This window comes from Astyanax mexicanus, chromosome 18, assembly GCF_023375975.1.
Source record: "Astyanax mexicanus isolate ESR-SI-001 chromosome 18, AstMex3_surface, whole genome shotgun sequence".
NCBI classification, from domain to species: Eukaryota; Metazoa; Chordata; class Actinopteri; order Characiformes; family Acestrorhamphidae; genus Astyanax; species Astyanax mexicanus.
Genome location: NC_064425.1, coordinates 11,579,987 through 11,603,215, shown reverse-complemented (window position 1 = coordinate 11,603,215; position 23,229 = coordinate 11,579,987). Strand labels below are relative to the sequence as shown.

The 23,229-nt window shown below is 37.9% G+C and overlaps 1 protein-coding gene across 6 annotated transcripts in view; it reads left to right on the top strand.

Annotated features, from left to right (window-relative positions):
* The window catches only part of LOC103028333 (arf-GAP with Rho-GAP domain, ANK repeat and PH domain-containing protein 1), a 122,995-nt gene that overhangs the window by 38,501 nt on the left and 61,265 nt on the right, over nt 1–23,229 (top strand). For all 6 annotated transcript variants that reach the window (XM_007247652.4, XM_007247651.4, XM_007247650.4 and 3 more), the window contains 11 exons: nt 13,387–13,496; nt 14,280–14,371; nt 14,466–14,578; nt 15,227–15,391; nt 17,493–17,562; nt 18,364–18,484; nt 19,401–19,591; nt 20,614–20,720; nt 21,160–21,359; nt 22,289–22,374; nt 22,495–22,677. In XM_007247652.4, coding sequence (XP_007247714.3) covers nt 13,387–13,496; nt 14,280–14,371; nt 14,466–14,578; nt 15,227–15,391; nt 17,493–17,562; nt 18,364–18,484; nt 19,401–19,591; nt 20,614–20,720; nt 21,160–21,359; nt 22,289–22,374; nt 22,495–22,677 — 1,438 coding nt within the window. The remainder of the gene's footprint in view (nt 1–13,386; nt 13,497–14,279; nt 14,372–14,465; nt 14,579–15,226; nt 15,392–17,492; nt 17,563–18,363; nt 18,485–19,400; nt 19,592–20,613; nt 20,721–21,159; nt 21,360–22,288; nt 22,375–22,494; nt 22,678–23,229) is intronic.

Below are 23,229 nucleotides of genomic sequence, written 5' to 3'. Positions count from 1 at the left end.
GTTTTTTTTTTATTAAGGGGGGGAACTACATGACTCTGTGGAGGAAGGGCACTGTGGAGGAATTTTGTTCCACTCTTCTTTACAGAATTGTTGTAATTCCACCACATTGGTTTTCCAGCATGAACCTCCTTTTTAAGTTCATGCCACAGCATCTCCATAGGATTCAGGTCAGGACTTTAACTAGGCCACTCAAAATCTTTTTCTTTAGCCATTCAGGGAAGGGCTTGCTGGTGTGTTTTTGAATCATTGTCCTGCTTTTTTTTTTTTTTAGACCTCTTGGATGAGTTTTCGCTAAGCTCTTGGGGTATTTTTGGTCAGCCGGCCATTTCTGGGGAGGTTTACCACTGTTCCACGATTTTGCTTTTTGTGGATAATGGCTCTCATTGTGGTTCGCTGGAGTCCCAAAACTTTAGAAATGACTTTAAAACCTTTTCCAGACTGGTAGATCTCAATTACTCAATTATTCTCATTTGTTTCTACATTTCTTTGAATATTGGCATGATGTCTATCTTTTGGTATACTTCACTTTGTCAGGCAGGTCCTATTTAAGTGATTTCTTGATTGAGAACAGGTGTGGCAGTAATCAGACTGGGCGTGGTTAGAGAAATTGAACTCAGGTGTGATAAATCACAGTTAAGTTATGTTTCAACACTTTTTCACACAGGCCCATGTAGGGTTATAGGTTACCTTTTTTTCTCCCTTAATAATTACATTTCATTACATTACATTTCATTTGGCAGACGCTTTTGTCCAAAGCGACTTACAATAATGAAGTACAAAAGTAATAGGAATTTAGATAACCCATTTTTAGATAGGGCTTAAAGGAGGTCGAAGGGAAATAAAGGGATAGAGAAGTGAAGGTGTGGAAGAAGGAAATGGGGTTAGAAGTAGTTAGTGTGTTAGGAGAGTAAGTGCTCTTTGAAGAGCTCTGTCTTCAGGAGTTTCTTAAAGATAGAGAGAGATTCTCCTGATCTGGTAGTGGAAGGTAGTTTGTTCCACCATTGGGGAACTCTGTATGAGAACAGTCTGGATTGCTTTGTGTGAATGTTTGGCAAAGCGAGGCGACGTTCATTGGAGGAGCGCAGCGGCAGGGAGGTAGCGTAAGCCTTCAGGAGTGAGTGCAGGTAGGAAGGAGCCTGTTCTGTCATCACCTTGTAGGCGATTGTAAGAGTTTTGAATTTGATGCGAGCATCAACTGGTAGCCAGTGGAGCTCAATGAGCAGCGGGGTGACATGTGCCCGTTTTGGCTGGTTGAAGACCAGACGTGCTGCTGCATTCTGGATCATTTGGAGTGGTTTTACTATTCAGGCTGGGAGGTCAGTTAGCAGGGCATTGCAGTAGTCGAGGCGTGAGATGACGACCGCTTGCACCAGGAGTTGGGTGGCCTGTTGCGTCAGAAACTGTCTAATTTTCCTGATGTTATAAAGCGTGAAGCAGCAGGATCGAGCAACCGAGGCCACATGGTGCGTGAAGGAGAGCTGGTCATCAACCATAACACCCAGGTTCCTAGCAACCTTTGTCGGTGAGAGAGAGAGAGAGAGAGTCGATGCTTATAGAGAGGTTGTGTTGAAAAGATGGTTTTGCTGGTATGACCAGAAGTTCAGTCTTTGAGAGATTTAATTGAAGGTGATGCTCCTTCATCCAAGAGGATATGTCACAGAAACACAACGATATCCGTGCAGAGATTGAGTTATCTTCAGGTGAGAATGACAGGTATAGCTGGGTGTCATCAGCAAAGCAATGGTAGGAAAAGCCATGTGAGTGGATAACCTGACCAAGAGAGGCAGTGTATATTGAGAAGAGAAGGGGACCCAGTACCGAACCCTGGGGAACCCCAGTGGATAGGGAGTGGGCTGAGGACAGCTGTCCTTGCCACGACACCTTGAACGAGCGCCCAGTGAGGTATGATCTAAACCATGACAGCACATTGTCTGAGATCCCCATGTTTGAAAGTATAGTTAGGAGGAAGTCGTGGTTGACCGTGTCGAAGGCGGCCGAGAGGTCCAGCAGAATGAGCACTGAGGACTGGCCTGCAGCTCTAGCAGTTTTCAACGCTTCAGTCACAGACAACAGAGCTGTCTCGGTAGAGTGTCCTTTTTTGAATCCAGATTGGTTCTGGTTCAGGAGGTCATTCTGGGAGAGGAAGCCAGAGACCTGATTTAAAACTGCTCTCTCTAGTGTTTTAGAGAGAAAGGGTAGTAGTGAGACCGGTCTGTAGTTATCAAAGACCGGTCTGTAGTTATCAAAGACGGGCTGTAGTTATCAACTACAGACCTGTAGTTTATTAACTACAAAGTTAATAAAAACATTCATTTATTTATTTATTTATAATATTTAAGATAAACATGCAAAAAAATAAAAGGAAAACACTTTTTCACACCACTACAATTGCTATCCATCATTAACCTGCCCTTCTTTGAATTCTTTAAATAAGTATTTTTCTCTGTCTAAACTAGGGGTGGGCGATATGGCCCTAAAATAATATCACGATATTTAATTGTATTTTTGCAATAACGATATTCTTGGCGATATGACAAAACACAAAATTATTTCAAGAATACACTTCTACAACAAAATAAAAATTACAATTTATAATTGCATACAATATGATATTGCACATCCCTAAGTGAGATTTTGAAAAAAATACAAGAATTTATCAGATTTGTAACAGAAACCAATGATCCAGAATGTCATGATATTAATAATGCACTCCAAATATCTCCATATATCCAGGAGTGAACTACAATAAATGATACTGGACATATATAATCTGTCTCTAGTAGATATATAATAGGAAATGAAAACAGTGTTTTTTCTTTTGCTAAAAACAGTAAAAAAAAGTAGTACCCTGATGTGATAATTAGGGGTGGGAGATATGACACGATATTCCAGGGTATAATATCGTTCACGATATTCAATGTTGACGATATGATCACATACGATAAGATATGGCACACCCCTAGTCTGAAAGATGCTTTACTGGTTGGATGTTTTCCATTTTAGGAGTATTTTTGGAATAAAACATATTTTGTGTTTTGCAGATGGGTTTTGATGTGGCTGTCAGATTCATATATAAAATAATTCCATATTTCACTTTGTGCAAATAATTTCTGTACAAGCTAAGGAAATTCAGCAAAACCAAAAGTACCTATACTAAGTAATTGGGGTATTGAGATGCTTTTATTGTATCAGTAATGCAACACTGTTATTGAGTTCCTGAGTATATTTTTCAAGCTTTATGTAATTGCTATCTAGAGTTGGAGTGTATCAGTTCACCTCCCACAGATGCTGTGTAGGTTTGAGATGAGAAGCTCATACAGAAGTGGAAGAAGCAGCTTGGAAAGAACAGAGTTTCATTTTGAGACTCATTCATTTCTGTATTTTGAGTCTAAACACGTTACAGAGTGCAGCATTTGTTATTACTACTATTAGGCAACCACCACAGAAATTTTATAAAACGTGCTTAAGCAAAACTATATTTGAGTGTTTATGGACAGATTATGACAATACTCTTAAGATGATTGTATATTAAAGCAGTACTTCATAAATGCAGTGTTCAACGCTTCTGAATGTCTTATGAAGCCTGTATACGTAGGTACATCAAACTTTCTTTATTTGGCAATGATGCTCCATTACAGTGTTATAAAGTTGAGGGAACCTTATGCCAACATATACAGTAACATAACATCCATTATTTATAAAACGTCTTATGTTTGGACACAGCTTTAATGTACTCTTTTTTCATTGTTTTAAAATGTTTTGCGTTGTACATTAATAATAGTCATCCAAACTATATGGAATTATTAAGTAAACAAAAAGTTTTAAACAAACCAGAATAAGTTTTGTGTTTTAAATTCTTAAGTAGCACCTCTTGTTTAGAGGACAGTTTTTCACATCTTGGCTGGATTTTCTCAGTCAGCTTTATGAGGTAGAGTCACCTGGAATCTCTTTCAGTTAACAGCTGTGCTGAACTCATAAGGAGGTAATTACTTTAATATGTTGCCTTTTAATGTGTTTGAGAGCATCAGTTGTAAAGTTGTGAATAGGTAGAGTTGGTATACAGTAAACAGTCAACTAAATAAAGAAAACATACTTTAAGAAATGAAGATCAGTCAATCCGAAACATTTCAACAACTTAAAAGTATCCTTGAAGGCAGTCAAAAATAGCATCAAAAATGTTATGATGGAACTGGCACTCATCAGGACTTACCCCAGATAAATGCTTCACAGAGTATTTTGGTTTGTTTAACTCTTTTAAGTTACTACATGATTTCTTATGTGTTCCTTCATAATCTGAATGACTTCAGTGTTCATTTACAATGTAGGGGGAAAAAGTGTTATGAAGCCCCTATGTACTGTTATCCTTCAAATAAAATGTTACTGAAGGTTTTGAAACAGCACTGTTGCTATGTGCGCTCTAGTATTAGTGTTTCTATAAAGGACTTTATAGTGTTTTTCACTAAACCTCTGCTTTTAAATACTTCGTAAACATCAGTTACTGTATATGGAGGTCCTTACAGTGTAATTGTCCCAATAAATAACCAGTTATTGCATCCACTGATCATTTATGTGTTATAAATGTATATAAGTAGGCAGCACTTATTCTCATTTGTCTGTTAAGAAACAATACACAAGCACAAAGCCATAACTCTGTTTACCACAGAGCTAGCTTTCTTACCACACTGTATATATGTGGTGTGCATTCTTTCCAGCATAGAGTACTTCTTAACTCACAGTAGTTCAATAGAGCAGCATGTTTATGCTCTGAATAAGAGCACACACTGTTTTTGATTTATGAGGCGTATCTACTGTTACTGTCTTTTAAAATGAAGAGCAAAGAACTTACGGAAACACTTTATACATTACGGAAACACTTTATACAACTCATTCATAAGCATTAAGTGCTGCATAATATTTAAGAATAGATTATACCAGTATTACTAAATTAAAAAAATTGGTTTCAGGAGCTCAAAAACATTCATGGAACTGATATATGTTTCAGCAATCCTCTTAGATGTTTTCTCTGCTTGATACATGATGCGGATTACCATCTTTTCCATGACCACAGGATCACAGTGTCTTTTCACATGATTGTTGTGAAAAGACACTTTGAGAAGCTACTCCCTGCATCAGTTAGGTTTAAATAAATTGTCGTAGTTGAAACAGGATCACTCATGCAGTATTTATTCCATGGGAGACTTTCACCAATTTGGTTAGTTAAATCGAGTGATGACCTTTAATTTGACTGAATCCTTGTGTTTGTATTCAGACTGTAGAAGCTGTAGCTGTAGTAGAAAAGTCATAATAACTACTTCTGCTGACCTCAGTATTGCCCATTAGTTTTTTATTAGCCATTTTATCCCATTAGTCAATAAGTCAGTTTGTTGACTACACATATTTTAAGACCAGGGTCTGAATATTCTCAATAATTAGTATTTATTCATTGGTTATTAAAAGTGTATTGCTCTTTAAAGGTGTTCTTCCGCTAAAATGAACTTCAGTACTGCAGTAGCTAGTAAAAAAAAAATATTCAGAAAAAACAAATCAATCAGGAAAAGCATTGTGTCTACGTCAACCCATGAATTAGTATTCATGACCTCGTCCACCTTGGCTTAGGGTGTATTTTTACATTCTTGACCTAGACTACCTACCTGTCTGTGTAACTATAGGTTTACATAGGATCTCCGGTGGATTTCACGTTTTACAGAGACTCTTAAGACTAGGCCAGTGGCTGAACTGCACTTAACAGGGCATTATTACACATGTTGTAAAGTAATGTATGACATTGCAAAGACTGTTATTAGTGTACAAAAAATCTTTATTTTAAAATGTTTCTAACTGTTCTAACTGTTGTCCGTCTTGCTGCCTCACAGTGCTGTTAGCCAGTTAGAGGTTATATGTTTGCATGTATGAATATTCATGAGCAAGAGTCAAAATCCTCTCGTTTCAACCCCCCACCTTTCCACTGGACTAAAGCAGCGTTATACTGGATCACTTTTATTTTCATTTCTCACAAAAAACAGCTCATATGGCATTTTTTCACTATAGAGACCACAACTAGACATTTTAAAATGAATGAAAAAACGATGGAATGATACCTTTAAAAGGGTGAAACTACACACTTATTCTATTTTGTTATCAGTTTATAATTAGTGGCATAAGGTTTTCTTGTCTTTAAGCGACAACGATACTGTTTATCAGAATTATTTCTTGGACAAATATCGTTCATTAAAAAAATAGTTTTTGCGTCAGGTCTATGTAGTCATCATCACTCTCATGATAGTAGTAGGGTTAAGTCAAGTGTTTCTGAGCTGTGCTACAGTTGAGAAATGGGTCCCATGTTTAAGCGTACATGGTTTATATATAGACCATTCGGATGTGATGATGAGAACCACTAGCCCCAGTTGCATCATAAGAGAAACACCAGCTGTGGGGCAACTACAGCTTTGTGAAAGGCCGAATTCACACCGGTTAAGAATAGCAGGAAGTTGCTGAGACTGTTGTTTTGTTTTCCTCTGAAAGGTTTGACACAAAAATGACCAGCATGAGTGCACTGCTTCCAGACACGTTCCTCAGGATGTGTGAAATAATTCAGGGTGTTTGTAAAAAAGACACATTTCCCATAAATGTGAGCAGTTTTTCTTCTCTAGGGTTATATAGATATATATACTAATGCTCTCCAAACCATCACTAATCGTGGAAACTTCACACTAGACCTCAAGCAGTTTGGACTGTGTGTCTCTCCACTCTTCCTCCAGATTCTGGTCCCTTGATTTCCAAATGAAATGCAGAATTTACTGATGATCAGTGATGGTTTGGAGAGACATGTCATCTGCTTGTGTTGATCCACTGTGTTTTATTATCAAGTCTGAAGTCAGTGCATTGTTTTCCCGCAAAATCTTACAGCACTTCATGCTTCCCTCTGCTGACAACCTTTATGGTTCTGTAAATCAAAAGTGTTAAATGTTCTAAAATATAAAACATATTCTGGTTTCTTTATCTTTGAGGACAGATCTGCACACTCTTGGTATTTTAAGTTTGATTTCTGTTTCATCCAATAATTTTCCTTTTGGAGCATTCCTGAATATTGCTATTTGTAAAGGTGGTTAAATAATTGCCCCCTTCAAGTCCAAAACTCATGCGAGTATTCATGTGACCTATCAGCTATAGTTTTGTTTGTGCGACTCTTCATCAGTCGACTTATCTTTACTTACTTTTAGGATGGCGAACAGCTCTTTGAACAGAGGTTGGGTATTAAACAAATGTTTGTACTTTGCACCCCAATTCCATTTCACACCAAATTTCTAATAGACCTCTCTTCGTCAAGGCTGTTGTGAGTAATTTCTGACAAAATCAGCAGTTTAACAGCGAGAGACCATTTTATCCCCTTGTCCACAGTATGAGTAACTGTCTGATAGATGCCTGACTGAAACGAAAAGCTTTTTGCTGCTGTGAGTGACATCATAACCTGTCCACTAAATAAGTAAGTGAAGGACTATCCTGCAGTTAGTTGTCTTAAGCTAAATCATCCCATCTCTTTAGGTCAGAGGATTTTGTTGCATGAAAGCATTAAAACAAGTGGCTGAGCCCTAGCTGTGAAACCACATAATCAAATGAACATGTCCATTATTACATAAATTGTTTGTTTGTTTGTTTGTTTTGTTTCATTCATGGCGTGAAACAACTGTCCCATGTTTTCTACAGTCATTGGGCACCAGTGATGGCATAGTTACTTTGTAAAAGTAATCTGATTACTGATTACCCCTTCAAAAATTAATTTAGTTACTTTATAGATTACTTGATTTTAAAAGTTACTAAGCTACTTCTAAGTTACTGCCACCTCAACACAACAGTTTTGCCAAAACTCACTTTATTGGAAGCTTCCCTCAACCTTTGGGACTTGTTCTGTAAGTGTGCCGCTGCAACTTCAATCGTTTCTTCAAATTTGACATTGTGTTTTTTTAACCTAGGTAGCACTGTGAACAACTAACTTTGATTATGATTATCTTTAGCTGATACAAACTTAAAATAGTTGCTAGTATCCCAGCTAGAAAATGCACAACTTTCTCCTCCCTCCAGTGATTGTGTTATGACATCACTATTGGGCACAGCAAATTACCCACGAGTGAAGAGCACGAGAACATACGTTGCACTTTTTATCTCTTTTCCTGTGTTTTTCACCCTCGCCCACTTGAATGGCTTTGTTTGTCTTCGGGTTTTAGCTCCCGACCACTAGAAAGCTTTTGTGCATTGTGTTATCACAATTACCACAGAAAGCAGTGCCACCTAACTCAACATGATTACTCGATCCAGTGTTCGATAGCATCTTTTACAAACCTCACATATGTTTGCAGACATGCACACTCTTTGTGCTAGCATTCGTTTCAATATAGTCATCGTAATATTGTGTAATGATGTATGGATGAAGCAGATTATCATGACGTAGATTTAGCCTACACACAATCACATGACGGCACTTTAGGACTTCGGGGTGTTCCTCTGGGTTAACCAATCTATTGTGGAATCAGATATTATTAAAAGGGACATATTCTACCTCTTTTTACACCAGTTACAATAGTTTTATGGTCTATACAAAACATGTTCATGAAGTTCGTTCCGCAAAATCACTCTTACATGAAGAGATTTCACCAGATCTATTCCTGCCAGTTTCAGTTTCTCTTTAAAATGAGCTGTTTAAGGGCTCTGTCACTTTTATGCAAATAAGCTGTTGCTGCCCACACCATAAATATGCCTAGCGTTTACAAACAAGCTAATTCGTGCTTAACCTCGAAAGAAGTACAAAACTTTATTTGAAACTTCATACATCTCCTTCACCTGCTGACTTCCCATGGACAGTAGATGCAGATCCCTCCCTCAGACAAAGTCTGTTGGCTAATCCTGCTGTATATAAAGACCAATTTTGCAGGGTCAGTTCAAGATACAATACAAAGAGAAATATTAATGCTAAAATAAGTAAATATTATTAAATAAATGATTAATATAGACATCATAAACATACTTAATGGCAATTTACATGTATAAAACAAATCATGAAGTACTTGCACATTTCTCTCTCAGTAAATTATTACAGAAAACTTCCTCACAGTAAAAGAGATTGATTACAATTCGGTCACAACATGGTGGAATTTAAAGTATTATTGTCTGTTAATATGTCCATTTTAATTGAAGACAGTGAAGTAGAATTCCCTGAAAATAACATCATCCTGCCTGTGTGAATGTCTATTATAATATGCTTTGTAATTTTATATCGATATCGATATAACTAACAAAATGTCCTGTAAAATCTGTCTAGGCCCTAAAAGCCTCACCAAGAGGGAACACAAATGGAGGGCATGATAAAAATAATCGTGATTAATAGGAAAATGAATCGTTAGATTATACAGAGTTATTACCCACCGCCCAAACAATAGCTCCTCTGTGGTGGTTTTCTCTCATGTGGGGTCCTGAACATTGAAGAACTGGGTAAAAGGAGGATGATGATAAAGTATACAGAGAAATTGTTGCAGAAACAAGGGGATGGTTTTAATGTTGTGCTTGATCAGTGTATCATTCAGCTGAAGCTCCAGCCTGTGAGCCAGCTGAATCCTGTATTGGGCTGCTGGTGCTCAGGTCAGGAGGTAGAGAGTTAATTCAGTTTGGCAGCTATGAAGATGACTGGACTGGCCTGCTAATGAGTGAGGAATGAGTGAGGAGGGGGAGAACAGGACTGAGTAAACAAAAACACGACTCTGTGGAGAGACGGTGAGTCTGTCTAGAAACTGAGAGTGACCTCGGGTGTTCATATCTGCTAACAACAGGGAAACAAGAGTCAACTTCCTGAAAGTTAGCTATTAAAACTAAAACGTCCAAAACTTCAGCAAGTATCAGCAGTTTAGAGTGAAGGAAAGAGCCTGCTCTGCTTGATTTTGATTATTCGGCTTTTGGCTCAGAGTGCAGTAGGAGTTTAAAGCTAAAAACTGTTCGTTTTAGATAAAGTGCAAACACTTGAATAGATTTTTATTTCATGTGATTAGATTTTTTTCAGATTTGTATGTGTATGTAATGTATGTGTTCACAATGGCAGGCTATGATTTGGTGAAAAGCAACAGGTTGTCGCTATGTGGTTGCTGTGATAGTCTAGGTCGTTTCCACTGTGTTCCACTGGTATTGCAGGTACAGTATTTGCTATAGTGTTGCTGGTGATTGACAGTTTTTTGCTGTGTTATCCCAAGTGATTGCTCTTGTGTTGCTTGGTGGTCGCTATGGTATTGCAGGTATAGTATTTGCTATTGTGTTGCTAAGTTATTGCTTTTTTGCTGTATTATTTCAGGTGATTGCCCTTTGTGTTACTCAGTGGTCCCTATGGTATTGAATAGGTGGTTGCTATGGTATTACAGGTACAGTATTTGCTATAGTGTTGCTAAGTTATTGCTAGGTTTTCACTCTTGTGTTGCTAGGTGGTTGTATGGTATTGCTTGGTGGTTGCTATACCGTTGCAGGAACAGTATTTGATATCGTATTGCAGGTACAGTATGTGCTATAGTGTTGCTGTGTTAATGCTTTTTGCTGTGTTATCCCAGGTGATTGCTCTTGTGTTGCTCAGTGGTCACTATGGTACTGCTAGGTGGTTGATATGTTATTGCTTGGGGGTTGCCATGGTATTGCAGGTATAGTATTTACTGTAGTGTTCTTAAGTGATTGCCAGGTCTTGCTGTGTTATCCCGGGTGATTGTTCTTGTTTTACTTGGTGGTCGCTATGGTATTGAATAGGTGGTGGCTATTTTATTACTTGATGATTGCTATTACGTGATTGCTAGGTTGTTTCAGTGTTATCCCAGGTGATTGCTCTTGTGTTGTTCGGTGGTCACTATGGTATTGCTTGTTGGTTGCTATGGTGTTGCAGGTACGATATTTGCTATAATGTTGCTATGTGATTGATAGGTTGTTGCTCTGTTATCCCAGGGGATTGCTCTACTGTTGCTAGGTGGTTGCTAACGTATCGTAGGTACAGTATTTGCTACAGTGTTTCAAAGTGATTGCCAGGTTGTTGCTGGGGTATGCCAGGGAATTGCTCTTGTGTTGCTAGGTTGGTGCTTTGGTATCCTAGCAGGATGTGTAATATGATATTTTATTGTATTGTGATACATTTTTCTATCATATCGAGAACATAGCGAGAATATCTATTTAGCGTTTTGTACATTTCGTGTTTAATGGGGCTTCTAGATAATTTCATGTGCTTGGTTTGGTGTTTGCTATGCTAAGAAGAGAAAAATTACACAGTACACAGTACAACTATACTATCTGTTATTACTTGGTGGTAGTGAATTCTAATTTTAAACTCTCACTTTCACTTTTTTCCTCACGTTCTCTCTCAGTCTTAGATCAGTGCGGGTAAAAGATATGACGTAGCTCCTGCATGATTAATTACAAGCACTGCTGCTATTTAAACAGTAAAGTGGAAGTGTGAAAACAGACGGTGTTGCCATGTAAGTAAAAGATAGCAATGAACATAGCAACACACCTATGTTCAGGGTGTGCACAGGGTGTAATTATTGGCATCAGTGTGCTTCTGAGAACGTGGGTGTCTGGTAGTTTCTCCTTGCAGTTTTTCAAGCCACTTTTAACATATTTAGCTGGTTACCTGATAAACTGCTGCACTGCTAAAGGCGCTGATACAAGAGCTACTGCGAACATGGAGATATCAGAATGGCCTTTTCAGTCTGCATCTGCTCATTCAGAATTACAGCTGAAGAAAGTCAGCTAAAAGAAAGTAAGAGAGATTTTACAATTACTCTTACATAGTGTCATTCTGCCACTCAAAGATGCTTACAATTACATTTCACACACACTCAATACACACCAGTGAGAAGCGGCAGACAATCTTGGCATACTCTCACCTGGGGGAATCGGTTTAAGCCCTGAAATTTGCATGTTGAAAGGCCCATAGTGTATAAACAGGTTTAATTAAACATCCTTTTTACTTCTTAGTACATGATGCCTGTATATGGATCTGCAGAAACATTTTGTTTGCTTAATTGTAGTGGACTACTTCAGAGGGTTCTATTCAATTGGCAGTACATCTCTACAGGGACTAGACAAGCTGTGTGTCAGCAGTTAAAGTGCAACTTAAAGTAAATTAAAGCATTAACTAGAAGCGGTCTCCACCAACATTTGCACATAGAGTGTATACTTTTGTCATGAACAGAAAATGACTGATTTTTTTTTTTTTAAAGCACTTGTGTCGATTGGTGTTGCTGCTCTAAAGGGCGGCCTCACACTTTAGGTGTAATAATACAAATGCTAATTACCAAAAAAAAAAAAAGGAATTGAAATGCTGCTGCTAACAAGCAAGGTCTGAGAGACGACACCTCCCTGCACAAACAGTTCTGCAGATATTATTCTGTAGGTACACTCAATTCTGTCAAATTCTTGTAGAATTCTAGTAGTCTTCCTTCTTCATTAATCTATGTACTGTACATCTACTGGCAGCAAAACAGCTCAAGAGCATGATTCTTATTGTGAATTATACTTATGTGTCAAGTTAACCTAGTTCGTCCAGTGTTTGTGCATTTGTCAGCAATTTGTACAACCTAAAGTTGTTGAATGCATTCATTAATAAGCCTGTCCACAAACATTTGGACATACAGATCCCTATCTTACACCCCGCCAAAAGTCTGTTTTCACACCTTTCGCCTGTGCTGTTTAAATACAATTAAATGCAAAAGCAAGGGTGCTTGTCAATGCATGTTAAGACTGTAGGGTGTGTTAGTCTGGAAATAAGGTGTGTTCCTCTTCTGAAAAGCATTGGACAGGACCAGGTTGCTGTGACATGAAAATAGCAATACGCCAAAGTCAGAGCATACTTGTCTCTTTAAGAGAATAGCAAGTGACACACTGATTTATAAAGAGAATTAGTACATGCATTTTGTGCATTTCGAGTCATGCAAAGCGTACTTTTCCTGTCGTTATGATAGCAAAGACACACTGACGCCTTTTAAGTCTAGCTGCACGGTGCACGGTAGACTGCTCACCTATAGAACAGTTCTTATTCAAAATCCGTCACCATATTAAACTCTGCACTAAAACAGAACACATCATCGCCATGATCGTGTTGTGTATATAACTTTGCACTGGAATGCACTTTACAGACAACTGTGCAATTTTTTTCGTATGCGCATTCATATTTAAACATGTATATATTGAGCATCGTCCCAGGGTATGCACCTGAATTTTGTTGTATGCAGCATCCAATGACTAAATGGTATCTGAATAGATCACAATAATGGGGCCTATAGTGGAGGTGAAGTCCTAGGTGGGAAATTGTACACTTTCTATAGAAGTTTTTTTTATTAATAACTTGTATTTCTCTTTCTTTTTTTTCTCTAGCTCCTCTCCAGTGGATGATCTCTTGGATTTAGAACAAGCTCCAGACGTACCACCACGGCCCGCATCTCAGAGCCCGAAGAAAGTAGTTCCCTTACCCCCCTCTCAGAGCAGTGAGTGCACCCTTATTTAATCTCCCTTTAGAAATGAATTCCTGTCTTTGTTGCATCTGTTGTTTTGTTTTTTTCTATAGCTGACCTTTGCTGTAGTGAAATAGACTTCCTTTAAGTTGTAGTAAGAAAGTTCTCAACCTTGGCCAGTTAGATAGAGTGCTTTGTTGACACCTACATGTATATATTAAGCATATATATCTCGTTAAATGTCCCTTTGCAAGTTTTATTATTATTTCCTCCACTTTGAGAAAAGTGGCAGTTTCAATAGCAGCAAAACAGCCATAGAGTGTGACGCTTGATGCTAGCACCCCCATGCTTTACAGTGGTTAACAGCTTAGCCATGTGGTTAAGCAAACTAAAGTCGAGCTTGAAGGTATCAATTTCAGAGCATAGGCTTCTTTTGTGGACAACAGCTTTCCAAAGCCTATTTACACTACTTCATGTAACTAGTATTGGAGTTGTATCCTGATAATTTACTGATAATGTCCTGATTTAACCACATGCTTTAACACTTGATAGTCAATGCAGTCAAATGCATTTCTAGTTTGTAAATGGGCTTTCAGTTCATGCCAACATAAAACTGGCCTGTTCTTTGGTTGTTCTTGGGTTGTTCATGACCATTTACACCAATTTCCTATCAGACTGGGTCTTTAGAAGAGGCTACACTTTTTTTATCAGCATAGATCTAAAAAGCCAAACAAATCTATTATTTTCTTATATTACAGACCTGCAGAAAATATATTTATATATGTGAACATAAGTGTGTTGTGTGTCTTTTTGTAGGGCTGGTGGATTCTTCAGAAAGTTCGGATGAGTATGAAGATTTGGGACAGAGCAGATGTGGAACCACTGACCCCTTAGACATGGCAGACAAGGTAAGCGTTGATTGCAGACATATTGTGCATATCTGATGAAATTGGAACCACATTTTTCAGGCTGTTGATTGACCTTTGTTGTTTTGTTGAATAGAGTACGTCCCTGCCAGTTCCCATAATACCCAAACCTCGCTACAGCAGCCTGTGCAGTGATGACGAAGTTCTAGACGATGAAGGTGACCTCTGTTACGAGTCTGTGCCGGAGAAGTGAGTGAGCTTCTGACCTTTTGACCCTGTGATGGCTCTTGGTGGGAAGTGTTTTTTTAGTGTATTCGAAGCAAGCTAGGACTCACTATAGCTAGGACCCACCACTAGTTAGAACCCATTATTGTGCAATGCTAGATAGCCGAAACCAGTCAACTGGCTTCAATCTTCTTTTCAAATTACCACTAAAGCAACATGAATGGAGCTTAACATGCTTGAAGGAGGACACTAATCATCAGTTTTATTACATCAGCGAATAGACTATTGCGCTGGTCACATTATGCTGAGAGATGGTTATTGCTTACTCCGAGGCAGTGAGGCCAGTTTTCGGTTGTCTAGAAGTCACTATGAGTCGCTCCTTTTTGAAATGAAAGCCAGCGCTTAGACAGTTGCGCCACCTGGCAGCCCAATCTTACTTTATAGATCAGTGCAATAAACCCTATGGGTCAGTTTCCCAGATATAAACTATATTTTCCATTAAATTGGAAATCTACATTAAAAATGCTGTGTGGCTTCATCCTTCTCCAGGTTTATCCGAGAAACATTCCTTGAACATTAGCTTATAGCCTTTAGCCTCAGTTTTTTAATGACAGTTGACATGTTTATGGGGATTTTCTCTTTATCTTATTCTCTTTTGTCTGTCTCTCTCAGGAGGGATCTGTGGATTGAGAACTACAGTTCACTCCCCAGCACACAGAACAGCATCTACCTGCCAGTCACAGGACGGGTTTTAGCCCCTTCCCCTAAAACAGACTCCACCCCTCAGCTCACACCGGTCATAAAGATGGGCTGGCTGGACAAGAACCCTCCACAGGGGTATGTGTGTTTTGTCTTGTTACTGTCTGCGTTTTTTCTTTAGGTTTCATAGATATATAGTAGCAGTCAGAAGTGTGTTCTTTATTCATACATTGTAAATGAATACTGAAGTCATCCAGACTATGAAATCCATTCGGAACCTTGTGAACCATTTAAAAGTACAGGGCTAGGCTTAATCCATGTCTGTACACCTGATTCCACGTGTCCAAAAGTTTGTGGACATGTTCTAATCCAACATTTCTTCTTAAAGCATGACATACACTGCAAACAATCCATTGGCAAAAACTAGACAAAATATATGTAAATTAAGACATATATGCTTATTTTAAGCAAACTCTGCCAATGTGGTATCCATTTTTTATTAGTAAAAAAAGTTCTCAAAGGACTCAAAATTTGGACACAAGAATCAGAATAAGTTGAATTCTGACTTTTTGTGCTTATTTTGAGTTCGAATTACTTAAAATAAGGTGAAAATTCTAAGTAGGACTGATTAAGATAATTATTCCTAAAATAATAAAGCAATTTAAGACTTAGTAAGGCAAAAAGTCTTATCAGAGAAGAAAAAACAAATATTGATATTGAAAATTTTAATATTTCACTTGCCAATATTTAGTTTTTTGCAGTGTATACCGGGTACTAGTATCTGTAGAATACATTTTTATTGTTGGAGGAAACCTTTACATTGGCTGTTTGTACATTGTTGTGAGGATCTGACTGCATTTATGATGCAAATCCTTTGTGAGGTCAGGTAAAGTTTACATGAAGGTATTTTCCCTTTGTTTTATCTCCACTGTAAAATTATGCAAAACAGGAATCAACTTACTAATCATGCTTAAAATATTCACTTTTTTTGTATATTTAGTTTTTACATCTTTTAGACATCAGTCCATCTTCTACTTTAACCTACAGACATTTTAACCAGAGATGCCCGCTCTCTTTCTCGTGCCACTGTTTATGTGGTATATAAATTTGTGTTTACGTGTTTCTCTTACTGACAAAAATAAAACCCTCAGAATACGCAGATACTCAGACTGACCACAGGCCCTGGGTGTGTGTGTATGTGCGAGTTTGTGTACATGCTGTGGTTTGAGATCTGAGAAGCGCATCTTTTTTTATCCTGTTTTCATGAGAGCGTATTATTTCACAGGCCTGCTTTATTACTGTACTTAACACTCTGTTTCCATATGCGCTGCAGTGGACTGAACTAAACATCCCTCCCAGTGACGTTGGTCATTTGGTGCTTTACAGTGTTGAGCAGCTGTCTCAAAACTTTTTTCTCCATATGTAATTTTTATATATACAATGCCAGTTTAAAAATATATATATTTTTTCACATTGTAAATGAATACTGAAATGATCCAGACTATAAAGGAACACATAAGGAATCGTGTAGAAAACTTAAAAGTGTTAAACAAACCAAAAGTATCTTGCCCCAGAGAAAACTCTTGCTCTTCCTTTCCTGATGAGTGCCAGTTCCATCATATTGTTTTTGATGGTCTACACTTAATGATACTTTCAAAGTTCTTACATTTTTTTTAACTGACCTTCATTTCTAAAAGTCATTTTTTTCTTTACTTAGTTAAGAAGTTCTTGCCATAATATGTATTAGAACATTAATCAAATAGAGCTATTCACTGTATACAAACTCTATCTCTTCACAACTTTACAACTGATGCTCTCAAACACATTAAGAGGCAAGACATTAATTACAGAAGTAATTAACAGAAGTAATTAACTCTGGATAAGTTCAGCACAGCTGTTAACTGAAAGCCTGAAATTCCAGGTGACTCTACCTCATAAAGCTGTGCAAAGTTGCCTTCTAACTTTGAAAAATCTAAAATATAAAACATATTCTGGTTTAACACTTTTTTTTTGTTTACTAAATAATTCCATATGTTTTTCTTCATAGTTTGAATGACTTTTAAATGTGTATCCAAATTTTGGAATGGTAGTGTTAGTTTCTTTAGTCTTTGATTATTTTGGAATGTCCCACAGTTTTCCAGTAGGAGGTGCTGCTGTTGTGCTCCACAGTAAATCAGGGCTGTTTGTGAGTCTGATAACTCAGATAACTCTCATCCTGACTGGTCTTTTCTGTCTGCAGGTCACTGATCTACCAACGACGTTGGGTCAAACTGGACGCTGATTACCTGAGATACTTCGACAATGAAAAGGTTTGTGCTGGGTTCTGTTTTTCCATCTAATTTATTACATTAAAGAATGATTAAGATGTACTGTATGTATTTATAAAGACTGTGTTTGGAGTACTATAAGGCACACCGGAATATAAGGCGCACCATCAATGACATCTGTTTCTGGTCTAGTTTCATACATAAGGCGCGTTGGATTATAAGGTGCATTAAGGGACACTAGTAAGGATGCCTACATTGAAGTGAGTAAGGGTGTCGCAATGTTTCCCTTCTAATGGGGAAGCTGGGGGAAGTGCACAAGTAAACAAAAAAATTATATTTAAGTCAAACAAGCGCAGGATGTTGATCTACATAGATTTCTTTCCTGAAAACCGTTTATTTACTATAAGATTAGATTTCCAATATTTTGTCTAAGGGTGAAATTTCAGTAAAGTTTCTCCAGCACTAAGGCTGGGTGCAGCAGCATTAGCATTAACCGCTAACCGCAGCGCTAACAGGACGTAAGTGTTGCCCGATAGCGCTAGACCAAGGAACCCTGAGTGTTCTGGTAACACAGGGTGCTATCAACTAGCGGTTATTCCCTAGTAGCTTGTTTTAACACAGCAAACATGCAGACTACAGTCCCATATACTCGTCTCTGAACTGGTGGAATTCATACGTAAGGTACACCAGGTTATAAAGAACATTGTTGATTTTTGGGAAAGTATAAGGATTTTAGGTGCGCCTTATAGTCCGATATATATTTTTTTCTGTATGAAATATATATATTTTTTATATTAACAGTTACTTTATTATTCATTTCTCTGTTATTCTTGTTCTTAATAGGAAGTCTATTCAAAGCGAGTCATACCAACCTCCTCCATCACGGGGGTGGCTAACGTGGGAGATCAGAAGTTTGAGGTCGTCACACACAATCGGATCTTTCTTTTCCGAGCAGAGAGTGACTGTGAGTGCATATATTGTGTGCATGTGTGTTTTTGTGGTTTTGTATAGACAGTGGCTCCGGTAAGTGTCCTGACATCTGGTTCTGGGGAAAAAACTGTTAATTGTGACATTTTTGCTGATATCAAAACGATTACTGGCTTAAATACTGGATCGGTTTCTATTGATCCTAATATTATTGTTTCATTTTTAGGTTTGAGTAACTGCACAGTTTCAATGTTTTGAAAAAATAATAATTGCCACAATGCAATTTGCATTCAAGCAAAGCATCACCGAGTGGCATGCATACAGTACTGATACAGAATGAGATTTTTTTTATTTATTTATTTTTTGGTATGATGACCACCTCAGTAAATCTTATGGTATCACTGTTATCACATTGTTTCATAATTATACTAGATCTATAGCAGAAAAATGATTATAATCATTAAATAATTTGTCTTAAAATGACATACAGTACCAGTCAAAAGTCATTACATTTTTTTATGGATTAGAACATTATTCAAATAGAGCTATTCACTGTATATCAACTCTACCTCTTCACAACTTTACAACTGATGCTCTCAAACACATTAAAAGGAGCAAGAAATTCAAGTAATTAACTCTTGACTAGTTCAGAACAGCTGTTAACTGAAAGCCTGAAAAGATAAATGTGCTACTTAAAAGAATCTAAAGTAAAACATATTTTGGTTAATTTAACCATTTTTTGTTTACTGAATAATTCAGCTAGTGTTCCTCTATAGCTCTTCAATATTATGTATAGTCTTCAATATTAAATTTACAATGTAAAACAGAAATCATAAAAAGAAAGAAAACACACTGAACAAGAAGAGAAAAGTCCTGATTTTTGCCTGGTACTTTATACATTATGGGATGAATATTTACTATTTTGTGTGTGTGTTTGTTTGTCTGCATGTTAGCTGAGAGGAATGAATGGGTTTCAGTGCTGCAGGATATGACCGGTCCGGTCCGTGCGAGGGTGAGCAATGAGTTGACCCTTAACCCCATGGTGAACTCTGAGATGAAGGGTTATCTGGAGCTGCGGGGTCTGCGCTCTAAACTCTACACTGTGGTGTGTGGAGATAAAGTCTTCCTCTACAAAAATATTGAGGTACCAGAACTGCCTTTCCATTTCTTACTAAATCTGTGCTTGTGATTGTTTATGAATGTACACACTATGGACATAAGAAGGAGAGCCTTGTATTTCATTATAGCTGTTACTAACAGGTTTAAAAGATGAAGATTCCACATTTGGCATAAATCTGTGGAGGCCAATTAATTTTGCCATGCTAGAGCTGCCCCAGCCAGCTGTAAGTGGCATTATTGTGACCTGATAGTTGCTGAACCACAAATGCAAAGCACCATGCAAAGCAGGACCACCAAATTGGTCTATCCTGTGTTGTACCAAAGTTCATAAATCCAAGTATCCACAAGCAGTAAAAAAAGAAAAACGCTGTAAGAAGTTAAACTTTCAAGTAAACTTCAAACTTAAAAACGCTGCTTCTCAGTCTCCTCCCATTTACTTATTGTTTCTTCCCGAAAGTCTCTTTGGACACTTGATGTCACATGATTTTTCTGAGATATTAAGCAAATGTACATAGAGTAAAATTACAAACATTTTTGAACAATTCCAGTCGTGAAATTTCCTCACTACTAAACCTTCCACAGCCAACTGTCAGTGATATTATTATAACCAACTTATTAGGAACCAACAGTCACTACATCACTACACTTCCAAACCTCATGTAGCTTCAGATTAGATTCAGAACAGTAGACTCACTTCACCAAACGCAGCATAGCAGGCCAGCAATATAGTGTATTTGTGTGTATGTGTTTTGTGTATTGTGGTTTAAAATGACACTATACGGTTTATTACATGTTAAAATAAAATTTATATTTAATATACTTACTATCCTCCATCAATCTCCAGAGTGTTGTGAAAAGAGCTGGGCTTTTCTTAATCTCTGATTGCCACATTGTAGCAACACACAGCAGCTGTGTGTTACAACACTGCCTTCAGTGCTTTTGTGGGGTGGGTGTGTGTGTGTGTGTGTGTGTGTTTGTGTGTGTTGATAAACTGACATTGCTAAATGCACTAGTCTGATCTGATCTGTTAATCTCTCTCTCTCTCAGGAATATAAAATGGGTATTGGGATTACCTCCATAGACATGAACGTAGGGAATGTGAAAGAAATGGACAGGAGAGCATTTGACCTGACCACACCCTACCGCATATTCAGGTCAGCCGTTTATCTATTCGTCATTTCTTCTGTCTGTTCTTCTGTTTGTCCATCCATCCATTCTTTTGTCTAGTCCAGTGCTTCTCTACCTGTGTTTTTTGCAATGTAAAAATACTTTTAAATACATTAATAGTTTAGTAAATGTAATTTAAGATGTAAAGTTAATAAATAAGATGATAAAAAGTCAATTAATTTGCAAAACAGAACACTAGGTCGAGCTCCTTGATTGGTTTGGCATAGTACAGTCACACACAGAGATAGCTAGTAGATTAACAAGCTGGTTACATTATTAGTGAGACTCTGATTGAAGCAGTTTTCCTGTGCTTTGTGTTTTACACATTATGGATAAACAGTTAAAACAGGGTATTTAAAGTAAAGCAGCCCAATGCTTTCAGTGACATCATGAAAAAAAGTTTACTGTTTTTTCCTCTCGTTGTAGTTTTATAGCAGAGACCGACCAGCTGAAGGACCAGTGGGTGGAGGCCATGCGCAACTCCATCGCAGAAGCTCTGTCCAATTACGAGGTTGCTGAGAAGATATGGGCGGAGCCAGATAACCAGAAATGTGCCGACTGTGGCGCCCCCAAACCCGAGTGGGCGGCCATTAACCTGTGTGTGGTCTTCTGCAAACGTTGTGCAGGTAAGAAGCTCGACACCAGCAAATAAACTACAGAATGAGTAGGGGTGTTTTGGGGGCTAAACACAACTAACTACAGCAACTATCTAAAGCTGCTGCAAAAGTGACTACAGATGCTGAAAGGGGCTCCTGATGTAGTTATTGGGTGGTAGTCAGAGTTGAGCTATACTGTGTGTATCACCTAAACTCTTGAAGCTTGTTAGAATGCAGAACAAGCATTCAAATGAAGGTAAACAGTTACACTGTGAACTATAAGCACCAACTAAGGTTATCCTTATCCAAGACATTTACCCCATGCTCACGTGTTTATCTTCAGCTCTGAACAGCACTATACGGACCGTAGTAAAAATATTGGACACAATTACTAATGACTAAATCTGCTTTGTCAAAATTTGATGTCAAACCATCAGTAAAATATATGTTTACACACCTTTACAGCCTGAACAAGCTGAACAGCGTTGGGCACGTCCAGTTAGCTGCGCCATTATATTAGCAATCTGCTAATATTAGTCAAACAGCACAGTGTGCGGCTGACGACTTGCCTACAGATTGCTAAAATAGGGTTTCAACCAAATAAACACCAACTAAACCTATAAACACAACAGACAACAACAAAAAATGTGCTAGCTACAACCAAAATACCACAAAACAGCTAATATCCAGTTGCAGCAAATTCTAGGCTGCAGTTTTTGACCACTGTGCCATAGAACCTTTGGAGCAATTTTGGAGACGCAACTAATGTATCCTTCATGGCTCTCAATTATTGACTGTTCTCTCTGCAACAGAAAAAACAGCATTTGGCAGAAATTGGCCAGAATGTTTTGTTTAAAAATGTTTATTTTTAGAATGATAATTAAGAAATGGAAAAGCAGTTTTGGGCTGCACTGTCATCATGAAAGTCTGAGTCTTCATTGTCAGTCTTCATGTTTCAGGAGAGCACCGCAGCCTTGGCCCCAGCATATCAAAAGTACGGAGTCTCAAAATGGACAAGAAGGTTTGGACTAATGAGCTTATCCAGGTAAAACCTCAGACCTTTTATCCACATTCTTTTTTTAAATGATGTCTATCTACTTTATAGTCCATAGTTCTTTATTAATGACTCTTTTCTCTCTATATTGTTGTCTGTCTTTCCCGACAGCTGTTTCGGGTGCTAGGCAACGAGCGGGCCAATCAGTTTTGGGCGGCTAACGTCCCGCCCAGTGAGGCGCTGAGTGTGTGCAGTAGCAGCGAGGAGAGGCGGCGCTTCATCACAGCCAAATACCGGGAGGGGAAATACCGCCGGTACCATCCGCTCTTCGGCAACCAGAAAGAACTCAACAATGTAAGATTAATTTTTATATTTATTTTAGCTCTCAACAAATGGACTAATGTGAAAAAAGCATAGATGGACATGTAGCACTCGTTATGTGCAACGCAGCAGCCACATTAGCTAGTTCACAAAATATCAGAAATTTTATACAACAGTATTACAATAGAAAAATATATAGGCAGTAAATCCGGGGTTGGACCAGTATCAGAAGACTCTTTAGATTCGCTCGGAGGGCTTTGATTAAAATACAACAGACCGGGATATTTATACAGAGTTCAAGATGCAGGTTATTTATTAAAAGAACAAAAATAAATAAAATGTACCTTTAGTGACTATGAAGAGAATATGGGTGTGGATGAAATTAAATGGGGAAAGGAAAAAATAATAAAAAGGGGATGTGGCTTAATTCAATGGGGCTTAGTACTGTAAATTCACCGAATGAGTTAATAAACAAAACAAAAATCCAAAACCTCAAAATAAAGAAATACAGTGCATCTATGCAGTATCAAGTAAATCAGAACACAATCTGCTCAACAACCCTTACAGAACTCATTTACTAATCAC